Below are 16,415 nucleotides of genomic sequence, written 5' to 3' on the forward strand. Positions count from 1 at the left end.
TTGTACAGCAGTACACAATGACCAGAAGGAATGTTACTGTCATTTCACCCACCCAATGCAACACCTAACAAACACATATGCTGTGAATGTAGGACTTTTATCTGTAATAAGAAAGCAAAGCTGAGGGATACCAAAGCACATAATTAATTTAGCATAGCACCATAAGACACTTATAAGTATGAGACTGATTAGGTAAATGTTTTCTTGTAACTTTCCCAAATTGTGATGCAATGTGTTCTTTTAACTGCTAGCTCTGAAACCAGGGTAACTTGTTTATACACAGGACATGAAATGACCTCTTAATAAAAGATTAGTTAACACATCGCAAACTAAAAAAAAGTCAAGACAACAACATTTTGTACAATATTATTTTTTTTAATTAAAATACATGCTCTTTAATGTTTTATTTGAGAACATGCTACCAACAATAACAACTGACAACCTTAAAGGATATATGCAAAATATGATTTAATTTAAAAACTATACAAAAGTACTGTACACAAACTGGTAGATAAACATTTTGGAAACCGATGTGCTAAAAGAGACAAAGTTACAAAAATGCAGCTACAATTTTATGTTATTGATTTTGTTCCACACCGACAATTTTTTTTTAACCATTGGGGCTCCATTGATGTCGATTAGGTCCTTGCATGACCACGCAATCTCATTCTGTGTCCCCAGTCATAATTGATAAGAATTCCTCTTGATTTACTGTTTTGAAAAGAAAAACAATGAATGCAGCAGCCGATAACACACCGTCTGAAAATCAATGCATCTTTTTTCCATTTCCATAAAAGACTATCTTTGAAAACAGGTCACAAAAGGCAGAAATAAAGCAAGGATATCTAGCACCATTTTAACTTTTTCAGACAATAAATAAAGACACACTCACAGGCAAACTACCCTAATGAATACTGACCACCCCCCACTCCCTCTGTTGAAGCTCATAGCACAAGAAGGTATTAGACGTTGTCAGCAGAAGCAGGGGAAGTTTTGCAGGTGTTCTGAATGGAATAAAAAACCTTGCGACTAGTCCGACTTTATTCATGCATTCACGTATTTTTAGATCTTACAGTTTAAAACAAAACTTTTAGCATTCACATAAGTCTTGAAATGCATACTGCTTAGAAATGTTCCTTCTGTCATTCAAATTACGATAAAAGTTCAATAGACAATTAGATGAGGTGTATGGTGTTAATAGAGGACAGAATTGTATTAAAGATATATGTTTAAAAAACCTCTCTCTCAGTTTATAATCTCTCGGCCTGATTACGATTGGACGAGTTTCCAACTGACACCGTAGCGGGAAAGGAACTGCACTACTATTAATCACCATTCCACCCTCAGTATTTGGATCCGACCACCCTATGGGCGGTCGGGAAACATCCATTTTTCTATTGCAGCTAATGCAGCGGCCAGAAAAGGGCCGCAGCTCACACTGCAATAGAAAAATGAACGTTTTTAAACATCCCTATGGTGCTTGCCACACAGGGCTTGGATGTTTAGGGACATCATAGCGGAGGGCCAGGGGAAGGAGGGTGGCCCTGCCAGGGTGCCCACAAAGACACTTTCTGCCTGCCTTTTCATGGCAGGCAGATCGCCATGAAAGGGCAAGCAGAAAGCGACATCGTAATCCCAACGGCAGTACCAAGGCTGGGTCTGCCATCATTTTGGGATTACGATTCCGCCCACAGCCATGACGGGCTCTGAGAGTCCGTCGGAAGCAGAGCGGAAAATCCCCCCCCCCACCCCCCAACTGGGTTTCAGACAGAAATCTATGCTGTCGCGTGGAAAGCCTCCAATGAGCTGTCTGATGGCTTTCCTCCCAACATCATAATAAGGGCCTATTTGTTAAAGAATACAACACAACAGTTTGGTTTAGGTTTTGTAAATAGTGAGTTTTTCTCAGACAAAATTAGTAAAATATACTCCACATTCAACACCAACACCCCGCAACGCTCGCAGGCGGGGAAATTTTTCCGCTGTGCTGAACGTTCGAAAATGGGTGTGGTCATGATGAGAGCACAGGGCCACCGTGTAGCGCGACGAGCCGAGCTCGTCACAAGCACAGCGGCGCCGCGCGCGGCCCCCTCCCCCCCTGCACAGCAAGTGAATAAGCCCAGCAGCGAATGGGTTAATAACCTGCTAGATACCGCAGTATTCCCAGAAACATGGAAGCAGGCCGAAGTGACCCCTCTTCTGAAGAAAGCAGTAACAGATGTGCGCAATCCTGCAAACTACCAACCAATTTGCCAACTCCCGTACCTTTTCAAAGTCATGGAAAAACTGGTTAACAGACAGCTGTCGAACTATCTTGAGTCAAATGATCTACTGGACTCCTCCCAAACCGGTTTTAGAGCCACTAATAGTACTGAAGCAACTCTCCTAGCTGTGTCAGACAACACAAGATCCTTGGTTGACCAACGGAAAGCTGCCGCTCTGATTTTATTAGACCTATCGGGGTCGTTTGACACGGTCTCATACAATCGCCTATTGGAGATTCTTCATCGAAAAGGAATTGATGGTAAAGCCCTTCAATGGCTGAGCTCTTTCTTAAACAACAGAACACAGAGCGTACAAATGGGGGAACTTTAATCTAAACCAAAACCCATCGGCTATGGTGTTCCACAGGGGGGCATCCCTGAGCCCCACACTCTTTAATGTCTATGTGTCATCTCTGCCAAAATTCAGTGAGAAGTGGGGCTTTAGTATTTGCTCCGACGCAGATGATACCAAACTGCTGATAACCATTGAAGAACGGCACGAGAACACAAGCTTAAAACTGAATAGCTGCCTCATGGAGATGACAACCTGGATGGCAGAACACTACCTTCAATTAAATGCAGGGAAATCTGAAATGTCATTTTTTGGAGGAGCTAAACTTGTCTGGAATACCACTTGGTGATGCCCCTGCTCCAAAGCAATGCACAGAGAATCTGGGGGTCCTTATGGACAATACCCTATCCATGCAGGACCATGTGCGGGTTCTATGTGGAAGCTCCTAAAAAGGCTACTTCCTTGGATCCCGCAAGATTGTAGGAGAACTGTCACACAAGCATTACTTACTAGTAGGTTAGATTATGGTAATGCATTGTTCTTGGCATGGCAGAATATCTCTTCACATGCCTACAAGTGGTGCAAAAATGCCGCCGCCAAACTGGTATGTCACAAAGACAGACTCAGCTCAGCGGCTGAGTGCCTGAAACTACTTCATTGGTTGCCAATGCGCCAAAGAGCGAAATTTAAGCTGCTCAGCTACGCACACAAGGCTCTGCACCAACGAGCGCCTATTATCATACAGAATAAAGTTGAATTGTATTTACCTACCAGGTGCCTAAGATCACGGTCTCAAGCTCAAGCCAGAACAAAACGCATTAAGAAAGTAAGGGCAGGGGGTCGTAGCTTTTCATACTTGGCAGCAAAGCATTGAAATGAACTACCACAAGATCTCCGCCTTACTGAGGACCATCTTGTCTTCAGGAAAAAAATTAAGACCCACCTATTCTCTAAAACCTAATTCTGACCAAACTCATTAACTGCTCAGTCTACCGGAGTCCAAGCACAGCGCCATGATATCCTTCTGGATGAATGTTGCGCTTTACAAATAAATATACAAACAATAATATTTAGTTCATCCTGAGTATTGGTCATTAGTTATTTACGCTGGTCAACTAGCAAATCACTTTCCTTTTCTTGGTTGTATATGATATTGTAAATTGACTACCTGCAGAACAGCATTCTGATTGGCTAAGAGCTGGACAAACACCTATGAGGAAGAACCCTGGCCAGAGCTTAAGAATTCCAATATGAATAGCTGCTGAGGTAAATTCCAGCCACTTAAGCTTTTTTTGGGGGGCGTGGGGGGGAGAAAGGACAATTGAGGAATACGTAAATTTACAGAAAATGCATGCTTTTGGGAGTTTTATGGATGCTGCACATAAACAAATATGTAAATAAACTTTGAAACACTAAAATATACCAACAAATCAATATACTTACAATTAAATAATATTTTCTCTGCTTTTAGGACTTCACATTTATTAGTCTCTTGTTTAGATCTTCAAAATAATTACCCACACCAATGGGTCTCAATAAATAGATCATTTTCCCTACGATTTCACTTCAGAAGCCAGTGGGAAACATTGAGGTTTCCTCATCATCAAAAGCAATGCAGTAAAGTTACCCATCAAGTAATGTTCTCATAAAGTACTATGAAAAGAAATAAGTGCAGTGCTCCAGTGTCGGTATGTTCCAAAGAATCACATCTTGAGTTACTTCCCATAGTCATATACAGACACGTCCGAGGCAGCCTTCAGCAATATCAGGGGCTGTCTTCAAGACGTGGCCAAATGGATGAACACTAACAAGCTCAAATTGAACGCGAGCAAAACGGAGGTGTTATTCTTCGGAAATCTCAAACATCCCCCTCCGGATCTGTGGTGGCCAACGGAAATGGGCCCTGCCCCATCTCCCAGCACCCAGGCTAAAAATCTAGGAGTAAAATGGGATGAGAACTTGTCTTTCTTGCCGCATATACAACAGCTTACTGCTGGCTGCCTGCATAAACTCAAAAATTTGCGGAAAATTCTGCCTCTGCTACCAGTCGAGTGTCGAAAAACGGTGGTTCACGCAACAATCACATCTCGACTTGATTATTCTAATGGCCTCTATCTTGGTCTACCTAAATATGCGGTGCAACGCTTACAGATCGTGCAGAATGCGGCTGCGAGATTGATAAAACGTGTCCCTTTTAGGCAGCACATCTCTCCCCATCTGCACGAGCTGCATTGGCTGCCAGTGGCAAGCAGAATTAAGTTCAAAGTGCTTACCCTGGCTTTCAGAGCGCTAAAAGGATCGTGTCCCAATTATCTAAAACTCCGACTCCCCCGCTACCACCAAAAACGAGAGCTGCGCTCAAACTCCCTGCTCAAGCTAATTGTACCACGCGTGAGGAAAGCTAGACTTGGAGGCAGGTCCTTCTCAGCCGGCACGGCGAAACTTTGGAATACTCTGCCCCCTGCCATCCAATCCGCCACGTCAGAAGCCAGCTTTAGGAAACTCCTAAAAACCTGTTTTTTTATGCAATAATCCTTCTCCCTCCTGTCTACTCACTCTTGCTGTAGGACTCGCTAGCGCCGGGACACCTCCCCAGAGGTAGCTGTTCGCGCTTAATAAGCTTCTGTATTATTATTATTATTATTATGCTGGAATTGCCCAATAACTTTTTTTTAACAGTAAATTGTATTAAAATGCCTTTAAGCACACAATGACTTTAGCGGGACATCCACCTCATTGCAAAGTGTCCATAAGTCAGCCAATAAAGTGAATGTGCTCAGCACTCCTCTTCCGCTACTGACTACTATAGGTCAAATTTATTAGATCAAGTGTGTCCAGAATAGAGGGGAGACACACAAAAAAAAGAGAGACGGAAGTATAATTTGTAATGCTACAAAAGATATAAAAGCAAAACTGCAGTAGAGGGTAAGTGTGTGTTGTTTTCTCCAGCATTTCATCTTTCATAGACTGTCTTGCTTGTACCAGAGTAGTGCTCACAATATAACACATACGATATATGTAAATAGCTATATAGACTTTTCTGAAACAGACTAAGAAGAACTGTCTGCCCAACATGACAGTTAATAGAAACATCTCCTGTCCATTAATTAATGCTTGGTGAATGCTCATCGACTCTTCCACATTGCAGCTCTGCAACTGCTAATGGAAGGCACATACAAGTTCACTGTAGTTGATATATTTCTCATAGAATATTATGGTTTGTCTTAGCAAGGCAAAACTTGATTCAGATGAAGCAAAACTTGATTCAGATTAAACAAACCTTGATTCGGATTGAAATCCATTTATTGATTCCCTGCTTTAGAGGCCAACCTTTACTAGACTGGCTAGTCCAGGAGCTTACTTTCTTGATTCAGTTCAAGCTCAATTTAAAGACAGCATCATATAGTAACAGAAAAGAGAGAATATGAATTTTCAAAACAAGGAGTCGGAAAGAAAATGTGCAGAGTAATAGGCACATAGAGATCCAGGTCTGTTGGAGTGAACTTGAGATGTTTGAGAAGTATAAATTTGTATTTGTCAAAACACAAGTAAAGTGCCTTGATCGTGAAACACTTACTCTTCAGGTGGTAACAAGAGCTAATATGATCGCCATTTTTAGAGACTGGACCCCCACATCTGCCTGGTGACTAGGTTCCCAAGGAGGTCCCATTAGTTGTGTCAGCACAGAATTAATCTCCAAAGAAAGCTTTCTGCCACAATTTGTTGATTAATAAAAAATCTGAGGAATTTCAATGGATCAATTAATATTTAATAGAGATACCACCTTAGGTGTAAATCATAAGTGCATTTGCAACTCTACCTTAAGTATGCTTCTTCCAAAGATAATGCATGTAACTTATGGTTTCTGCACAGCAAGGTTATTGCTACTAAAAACACCAATTTCTTTGTCAATTCAAACCTGAATGAGTGTTATCTTTTCAAAAGCTGGCCCTCCTCCTAAGTCAAAAGTAAGATCTTAAAGCTCAAGTTGTTGCTAGAAGCCAACTTAGTGGAATATTCATCTCAAGATATTTGAACAAGCTTTTATAACACGTTTTCTAAAACTGAAAGCATATTGGCTGGTCTGCAAATAGGACGTGATGGGTGTGCAGGCCAGGCCAGACTGCTGTAACACCAATACATATTTGATAGGATTTGGTACAGATGCCTGAATGAAAAAAATATATATTAAAGCGCAGTATTAAGTAAAATGTTTCAACTATGCTGCGCAACATGCTCCACCGCTAAAACACCTAACGTTTTTAGAAATGTCCATGCATGCTTATTGTTATAAATTAATTAGTCTTTGTAAGCCCATGGAACAGGGTGCCAATATATAACACGCATCGGCAAACCCTTGCATTTAGCAATTCTTATTTTGTCCTCTCACGGTTTTTGCAAAACATTGTTGGAGAAGCTGCCAGACACTTAGCAATATAAAAAGCAACATTAGCTAAAGGTAAAAATATATATTTCTTGGTCACAAATTAACATATTAGTCCCTGGCATTGAAGGAAACTACTGTGTGGATGTCGTCTTTGTGAAAGAACAGCATGCTGTAATTCACACTGAAGTCAGTCAATGAAAGAAGTGGGCTGCTCCATGATGCATGCTGAAGTGGATGGAAGAAACATGTGAATTATACAACAGAGAAACGAAAGCAGTCTATCTGAAAACCCCTATAACTATAGCATAGTTATAGTAAAATCAACTGGCTAACACCAAACCTAAAAAAGCGGATACCTTTGGCATTGGCTGCCAGCTTCTTGCCTTTGCTAATGTATTTTTGTAATGTTTTGGTAAATAATAATTACAAACAGATAGAAAGGGTTGAAAAGACTGATAAATGAAGAGGGATAACAAGACAGCTAATTAGAAAGGCTCGAAAAGACAGAGAGACATGCACAGACAGATACATAAAGAGACTGGCAAAGACAGATATATAGAGAGGCTTGCAAAGACAACTAGAGAGGCTTGAAACAGACACAAAAAGAGAGATAGATCGATCAACAGGGTTGCATGTATAGAGAAGGCTGCATTGATAGAAAAGATAGATTTGCAAAGCTAAATAGATAGATCTGCTAAGAGACAGTTATGATAGAAAAGGTAGACAGACAGACGTTCAATCAATCAATCAAAGCATTTATATAGCGCACTACTCACCCAGAGGGTCTCATGGCGCTAAGGGGGGGGGGGGTTATCCGCTACTGCTCGAACAGCCAGGTCTTGAGTTGCTTCCTGAAGGCGAGGTGGTCCTGGGTCAGGCGGAGGTGGGTCGGGAGGGAGTTCCAAGTCTTGGCGGCGAGGTAGGAGAAGGACCGTCCCCCTGTGGTGGCTCTTCGAATACGGGGGATGGCGGCGAGGGCATGGCCGGTCGATCGAAGCTGGCGTTTGGGAGCGTAGAAGTTGAGGCGGCTGTTGAGGTATCCTGGGCCTTGGTTGTGTAGGGCTTTGTGTGCGTGGGTGAGGAGGCGGAAGGTGATTCTTTTGTTGACCGGGAGCCAGTGCAGGTCTCTCAGGTGTCCAGAGATGTGGCTGCAACGGGGGATGTCCAGGATGAGACGTGCTGAATCGTTCTGGATCCTCTGGAGTCTCTTCTGGAGTTTGGCGGTGGTTCCGGCGTAGAGGGAGTTGCCGTAGTCCAGACGGCTGGTGACGAGGGCCTGGGTGACGAGGGCCTGGGTGACCGTCTTCCTGGTCTCGGTGGGGATCCACCGGAAGATCTTACGTAGCATGCGCAGGATGTTGAAGCACGATGAGGAGACGGCGTTGACTTGTCTGGTCATGGAGAGGGAGGAGTCCAGGATGAAGCCCTGGTTGCGTGCGTGGTCTGTTAGTTTGGGTGCGCTGCCTAGGGCGGGGGGCCACCAGGAGTCGTCCCAGGCGGAGGGTGAAGATCCCAGGATGAGGACTTCCGTCTTGTCCGCGTTCAGTTTCAGGCGGCTGTTCTTCATCCATTCGGCTACCTCTTTCATCCCTTCGTGAAGGTTGGCTCTGGCGGTGGCGGGGTCGTTGGTGAGGGAGAGGATCAGCTGGGTGTCGTCGGCGTAGGAGATGATGTTGAGGTTGTGCTGGCGTGCGATGTCTGCGAGGGGGCTCATGTAGATGTTGAAGAGGGTTGGACTAAGCGAGGAGCCTTGAGGGACGACGCAGATGACTTCGGTGGCTTCTGATCTGAACGGGGGGGGAGACAGACTCTATGTGTCCTTCCAGCGAGGAAGGAGATGATCCACTCCAGTGCATTCTCCTGGATTCCGACGTTGCTGAGGCGCTGCACTAGTGTACGGTGGCAGACAGTGTCGAAGGCCGCCGAGAGGTCTAGGAGGATGAGGGCTGCTGTTTCTCCGTTGTCAAGCAGGGCTCGGATGTCATCGGTGGCTGCGATCAGGGCGGTCTCGGTGCTGTGGTTGGCCCGGAAGCCAGACTGTGAGAGGTCGAGGGATCCGTTTGTCTCGAGGAAGGCGGCCAGCTGCTTGTTGACGGTCTTCTCGATGACTTTGGCAGGGAACGGGAGCAGCGAGATGGGGCGGTAGTTCTTGAGGTCGGTGGGGACGGCTGATGGCTTCTTTAGTAGAGCGCTGAGTTCGGCGTGCTTCCAGCTCTCTGGGAAGGTAGCGGTGTCGAAGGAGGTGTTGATGATGTCCCGCAGGTGGGGTGCGATGACAGCGTCGGCCTTGTTGAAGACATGGTGAGGGCAGGGGTCGGTCGGAGATCCGGAGTGGATGGAGTTCATCGTGCGGACGGTGTCTTCAGTGCCGATCGGGGTCCAGGCACGGAGGGTGGTGGTGGGGGGCGGTGGTTCGGTCGTGGCGTGCGTCGGTTGAGTGCTGAAGCTGTTGTGTATGTCCGCGATCTTGTTGTGGAAGTAGGAGGCGAGGGAGTTGCAGAGGTCTTGCGAAGGGGTGATGTCGTTGTTTCCGGCGTTGGGGTTGGAGAGCTCTTTGACGATGTTGAAGAGTTCCTTGCTGTTGTGTGCGTTGTTGTCCAGTCGTTCCTTGAATGCAGTTTTCTTGGTGGCGTGGATCGGTTGGTGGTGTTTTCGGGTGGCGAGCTTGAGGGCAGTCATGTTGTCCGGTGTTGGGTCTCTGCGCAAGGCTCTCTCGAGGGCTCGGCAGTTCCTCTTAGAGCTCTTGAGTTCGTCGGTGAACCATGGGGCTTTCTTGCTGCCGGGTCTGCTAGGCGGGGTCCTCAGGGGGGCGAGGTCGTCTGCGCAGTCGCTGATCCACTTCGTGAGGTTGGTGGCCGCTTGGCTGGGGTTCGTTGTGCTGGTGGGTGGGTTCTTGCTCAGGGAAGTCGCAAGCTGGTCGGCTGTGATCTTGTTCCAGCTTCTGCGTGCAGCCTGTTGCTGGTGGTGGTGGATCGTGGTCCTTCTGAAGCTGAAGTGGACGCAGCTGTGGTCCGTCCAGTGGAGTCCGGTGGCGTGGCTGAAGGTGATGTCCTTGCAGGATGAGAAGACGGGGTCGAGTGTGTGTCCGGCGTAGTGGGTGGGGGTGGTCACCAGCTGCTTGAGTCTGAGGTTTGCAAGGTTGTCCAGCAGGGTGGTGGTGTTGCGGTCGTTGTTGTTCTCCAGGTGGAAGTTGAGGTCCCCGAGGAGGATGTAGTCAGCGGAGGGGAGGGCATGCGGGCTGATGAAGTCGGCGATGTCTTCGCTGAATTGTGTGCGTGGTCCCGAGGGTCTGTAGATGAGGGTGCCTCTGAGGGTGGTCTTGGGGTTGATGTGGACCTGGAAGTGCAGGTGCTCGGCGGGTGCGAGGGTGTCGTCGGTGTTGGTCGTGATGCGGATGGTGTTCTTGTGGATGATGGCGATGCCTCCTCCAGTCTGGTTGATGCGGTCCCTCCGGATGATCTTGTAGCCGTCTGGGATGGCGATGGCGATGTCAGGCGCTGAAGAGGCGTTCATCCAGGTTTCCGTGAGGAAGGAGACGTCTGGGGCTGTGGTGTCGAGCAGGTTCCAAAGCTCAACGGCGTGTCTGTGGACGGAGCGGGTGTTGAGCAGGATGCATTTTAGGTGGCTGCTGCTGTTGCTCGTCTTGGTCTTGGTCGGTGCTGGAGTAGTGCAGGTCCGGATGCAGGTGAACTTGCAGGAGTGGCAGCAGAAGGGACCGTGAGTGCGTCTCGGGGTGGCTCGGTAGCAGTCCGGGAATCGGCCGGCGTTGAGTGCGTTGAGTTCAGTGGCGTCGTAGGTCCAGCGGGTGGGCTGGTGTCTGCGGGGGCCAGGGGTCCAGGCGCGGTCCAGGCGCGGACGGGCGCAGACGGGCTTACCTTTGGCGCACCTTCGGCACGCGTAGGGCGCGCCCGCTGCGCGTTATCCACTCTGCCATAAGTGGAGAGTGGGGGGGGGGGGGCGGAGCGAGGGAGGGGCAGCTGGGAGGCGGGAGCGGGGAGGGCACAGAAAGGAAGAGGGCGTGGCCGCGAGAACGGCGGCGGGAAGCAGGGAGCGGGCGGGAAGGGCACAGGGGGTACAAGCACGAGCAGAACCAAAAAAGTACAACAGTTAAATACAGCAGTCACAAAAACAAAACAACAGTGCAAAAATACCAAACCGGGCAACAGAGTGCTACCTGGTCCGGCGGAGCCGAGACAGGGGGGGAGAGCGCTCACAGTGTGCGAGCGTTGCCTAGCAGCAGATCAGACCGCAGAGGACGGCGGGCCTGCGGGGCAGAGGGCTGAGCGAGGCTGCGAGCAGCAGCGAGGGGAGAGGGCACCGGCACAGCTGGTGGCCGTGCGGCGCTGGAGTGTCCTGCGAGCAGGTCACCCTCAGTCTACCTCCTCCTTCGCTGGGAGAGATAACATCCCTGGCTCAAAGGACCAGAGGACAATGGCCTGCCTCTGAGCCCAGGAAGGCTCAAAGGGTGTTAAATGCTGTCTAATTAGCTATCTGGGAGAAAAAAACAAGCATTTGCAATGCAATAGGTCGCGCATTAGGAAAGTTTGAGATATTGGTATTGTAAATGACACATTTTTTATTTATGTTTTGTTTCTGAAAATAGCGAAATTAATAGCTTTGTCATTTACAATGCCAATAGTTATAACTTTCGCAAATGTGACACCTATAGCATTTGTAATGCAATATGTGTTGTATTTACGTGACTTACACGTATTGATATTGCAAATAACAATGCCTTTTAATTTTTTTTCAATAATTAATACTTAAATGAAAGTTATTGTAATTTATAGTGAACTTTGCCCTGAGGGCCTGTAACGGGCACACCCCATCCGATACCCCTTCAGATTTGTGGCTTCTGACCCAGATGACATCATAGGATATAATTGTTATGGCATCATTGTGGCCAGCCTTAACCTCACTTAACCCAGTGTCATTTACAGCATCGTGACAAGCAGTTTCAAAACACTGGACAGTCTTCAGTTGGTTGCTAGTCATGCTCATCCCATCGCATACAGTTTTTACCTAATGGGCTACAATCAAGAGATTTCCTAAAAGAAACAAGGGGGCTTCATTAAATAAGTATACTATCGGGGTTCAAAAAAGTAGTAGCCACCTCTTTGACTAAGTGGGGAAGGTACTCTATAGGTTACATATCTTTTTTGCTTCCTGAGATCATGCTATGTAATGCAACCTTTATCTGTTGTGTATATGTAAAGCGCTCTCATACCCACGGGTCAAGCTAGCGCTATATAAAACTTTTAAAATTAAAATAAAAATTCCCAACATCTCCAAACCCCATAACAGCATTTCTCGCTCTTCCAGTATGACAAGCCCCCTCCTGCGCTCACTTGTCCCGCATGATGGTCTGCAGCTCCCGGATCTGGTCGTTGATGGGCAGCACCTTGAGCTGGGGCCCGATCTGCTGTGCCAGGAGCTGCTCCTCCTGCTCCTGCTGGCCGGCGCTGCTCCCATTGTCCTCGCTCCCGTCGCTGCTGGCGGGGGATGACCCGGTGCTGCCGCCTGCATCCCAGACGTCGTTCTCTACCGACTCCGCAAACCGCAGCTGCTTGTGGGCAGCGGATTCCGCGGGCCCCGAGGCTGGCTGCTGGTTCTGGCAGGGCATGGTCACGGCGGGGGCGAGGCTGCTGTCAGAACAGCGCGGAGGATCCGCGGCCATGCGCCGGGCAGCCGGTGTTAGTACGGAACCAGCTCTGAGCGAACGTGGCGGCCATCTTTGAAAGGAGGGTTTCACGTCTCTGTTGAAACAGAAGTATTCTTGAGCGGCCATCTTGGTGTGAGCGATTGACTGTTCAGTACATTACAGTAATGTATACTTTAGTGCTGTTTGTCTATTTCAAATGTTCCAACGCTATGAGAAATGTATGCACTATATAACTAAAGATATCTGGATATACACGGAAGACTTTATCCTACCCACTTTCAAAACATAGTGGGGACGTTGTATGCAATTTAGCAATGCATGCTAATTTAGTCGGGGGTAATAAAGCATTACAACAGTCATAAAACGAGCATTGTGTAGCAAAAGACATCAATCGGAAGGAATGGCTGACAGATAACAAACGAGACCTGACTTTCATTCTGAAGAGCCCCGGTTAGAAATGCCGCGCATGCGCGGGCAGCCCCCGCCTTACCAGGTCCGGCAGCTGAAGTCCCGTCGTGAAGAACATCGAAAAGGGGCTCCCATGCCTAAGGGGAGACGAGCCCAGTGAGTGGGAGTGGGGGTGGGGGTGAGGGTGGGGGTGGGGGGCAGGGGGTGTACGCGCGTGTGTCTGTCTGTGTGCGCGTGTGTCTGTTTAAGGGGGGGTGCGTGTGTGTATGCAGTGCGTGTGTGCCTGTGTATGCGTGTGGCTGTGTATGTGCGCGTGCGTGAGTGTGGCTGCTGCAGACTGTGTGCATGTCTCAGTCTTTAAAGCGCCGTCTCTGTTTTCCTCACTACAGCGCTGTAACTTTGCAAAGCTGCTGCAGACTGTGTGCATGTCTGTCTTTTGTACTGCAGCGCTGTAACTCTGCAAAGCTTCTGCAGACTGTGTGCATGTCTCCGTCTTTAAAGCGCCGTCTCTGTTTTCCTCACTACAGCGCTGTAACTTGACGCCAGCCCCTTTGATGAACAATAAAAGCGTGCAGTGGGGCACAGTTGCACAACTAGAGCCAAATTTCAGAGGGGAAGGAGGCCTACTAAAACAAGTCCAAAACTGGCGCACTGCTAGCATTACCTCACTCAGTCGGTATGAATGTTATACATTTGTATCGAGTACTCTCACACATTGGGTGGCACTCGGATCTTAAAGCACATACTAACACAATAGGGTGTATGACTCACACTGTGCAGTACAATCTAACTGAGCAAAAGTCTCGCACGTTCTGCAAAGCTGCTGCAGACTGTGTGCATGTCTGTCTTTTGAACATGATTATGTGAATGTAGACCGCGCCCCATTAGCAGCAGTTTAACAGCACGTTTTCGTCAAGGCTTCTCACTAACTTCCAGACGCATTGACGCCAGCCCCTTTGATGAAAAATAAAAGCGAAACCGACCATGTAGAGCGCGCCCCACGACGCCAGCCCTTTTAAGCAAAAAACAATAGGTATGGCATGGCGCCAAGTATCACACCATTACACTATTTAGCAGCAGTTTCACAGCACGTTTTATTCAAGGCTTCTCACTAACTTCCAGACGCGTTTACTCCAGCCCCTTTGAAGAAAGAAAAAAAACCGCGACACTGACCATGTAGCGCGCGCCCGGCAATGTACGTTACACATGAATGAAACTGCAACAAATTCAAGGCTTCTCACTAACTTCCAGACGCTTTGACGCCAGCCCCTTTGAAGAAGAAAAAATAAATAAAAGCGAAACTGACCATGTAGCACGCGCACCGCGATGCACGTTACAAGCAGCCAAGGCACCAAAGCGCGCCCACGAGGTCAAATGTCCGGCAGGAGAAGCCGTTTCAGTCTGCTGTCCACATTCCCCCCAGAGTGATAACATAAGTTGTCGAGCCCTAGACAGCAAAAGCTTCGCTTTTGCTTTCGTCTAGGCTCGACCTAACCAGAAACAGTTAGCTGAACAAATGGAAACTTTAGCACTGGCTTTTTTTTTACCTAGACGTGACAAAAAGGACTTCTTCTCCTATTCATTCCCAGCTCATCCCAGCAGGAGAGAAATCCAGATTTCGGAAAAGGAGGACAGCTCAACTACACAGGGAAGGGCTTGGAAGCTTAAGAAAGGTCTGCCTGTGTGTCAGTGTCTTGAAAAACGGGATCATGGGTAATTCTACAGTAAGGAAAAGAGGAACAGCGGCAAATGAAGGTGGAAAGACTGCGAGAAAATAGTTAGGATTGGTTTGTAGAATTTCTCCACTCACTGGCTAGTGCACCCGATAACTCTCGGAACTGAACTGCCACCTCCTCACAGGTTCCTCATCCCTGCTGGAAGAAGAGGACTCACCCAAATACTCCTAACTCCTGCTGGAACGTAGGGACTTTATCTGCTCTCTACGGGTCAAATGGTTATCCTTCTGTTTTTCTACTTCGGGCACAAACAGCAAAAGGACTCCTGATCCCAAGAAGCCCTTTCTGACCACTGAGGACTGAGCCCTGCAATACACCCGGCTGGAGAGAAACCAGGTGCTCAGACGCCTACCCCGATGACTTAGGCTCTGGAGGATTGACCAGAAGGAACTTTATTAAAGATAAGAAAAGTTGGGACTTACGGATACTTCAGCACCTTAGTCGAAAAGGTGACTAAGGAGGTTGCATCCAAGGTGGTCAAGAAAATCGGTCATCTGCCTTGGTCTTTTTATTGTGCTGGAAACTGGTTCAGTGGGATCTCACAGCATCGGTACATGGCCTAGTGTTGCTGACTGGCTGCAGTTTCCAGTCTTGCCCTGCTAAAGAATTTCAACTTCCAAAAAAGATGACAAAGTTAGAAGGTACAACTTTAGACTGGGGAGGAGGAAAACCTCAGCGCCTAAAATTTCCAGGTTTGTACCGCTCATAGCTTTAGGTAGCAAAACTAACAGATTCAGCAGGAGCTCGAAGACAAATTCAACTTTGAGAGACTATAGTTAGCCGTAGTCTTCAACCTTGCTGTGCTGGTAGATTTCGTCTTCCAGAAAAATAATTCAATAAGAAGGTACAATCTTTGATCAGGATGCCCAACTTGTTGTACTGGTCTCTGTTTCATCAGAATTGGCCGGAAATAGCATCTAGGTCCTGGTCAACTGTGAACAGTGACTTTTGGATTGGTGCTTTATACTTTTTAGGAATTCCTATCTCTAGTTATCACAAACTTATTTTGATCATCTATACTATACTTTGAGGATTTATAAATTGCTTGGCGACCCGTAGGCATCCCAGAGCTAAGTGAGGCAACAATACTTCAAGAAGATGCAAGAGAGGGTTAGTTGCCAAATAGCCACGTTTTGAGTATTTTACGAAAAGTGCATTTATTGCCAGTAGACCTCAAGGCCAGTGGGACAGAATACAAGAGAATGGGTGCTGGGAAGGTAAAGGACCTTCCCCAGCTTCTAGTTTTTCTAATGCGATGAACCGTTGCCTTATGCTAATCGGAAGAACAAAGGGCCCTCATTGGTTGTAGCGGGTTACCAGCTGAAAAGCAAAATAGAGAGCCTAGACTGGCAACCAAAGAAGGTCCCTAAGGCCTTTTCTCACTAATGTGTGCTTCGGTATATGTAACAAGACACGTGCCACACCATTCTGCACTACTTGGAGTTTTATCAAACCAGAGGCCCCAACTTTTTATAGACATTTTGGGGTGGGAGAAGGACCTAAACCGTCTGGCCAGCCCAGAGACTGTTGAGGTGAATTGTGGTTTCCCATAATTGTTAATTCAGTTTAATTACCGTTCAGCTTCTGACAGGATTGGTCCATCCAGCTGGCCACTGCTTTCATGCACGGTAAGATGAGGACAGATCATGATCAGGCATGAGCGAAA

At 47.3% G+C, this 16,415-nt stretch overlaps 1 protein-coding gene across 3 annotated transcripts in view; it reads right to left on the reverse strand.

The window, feature by feature from the left end:
* Nucleotides 1-354: 354 nt before the first annotated feature.
* Nucleotides 355-16,415, reverse strand: part of CETN3 (centrin 3) — a 111,726-nt gene continuing 95,665 nt past the window's right edge. For all 3 annotated transcript variants that reach the window (XM_086960898.1, XM_086960900.1, XM_086960899.1), the window contains exon 6: nucleotides 355-711. In XM_086960898.1, coding sequence (XP_086817024.1) covers nucleotides 665-711 — 47 coding nt within the window. In that variant the 3' untranslated portion in view covers nucleotides 355-664. The remainder of the gene's footprint in view (nucleotides 712-16,415) is intronic.

The sequence above is a fragment of the Lissotriton vulgaris genome, chromosome 3_1 (genome assembly GCF_964263255.1).
Source record: "Lissotriton vulgaris chromosome 3_1, aLisVul1.2, whole genome shotgun sequence".
Lineage (NCBI taxonomy): Eukaryota > Metazoa > Chordata > Amphibia > Caudata > Salamandridae > Lissotriton > Lissotriton vulgaris.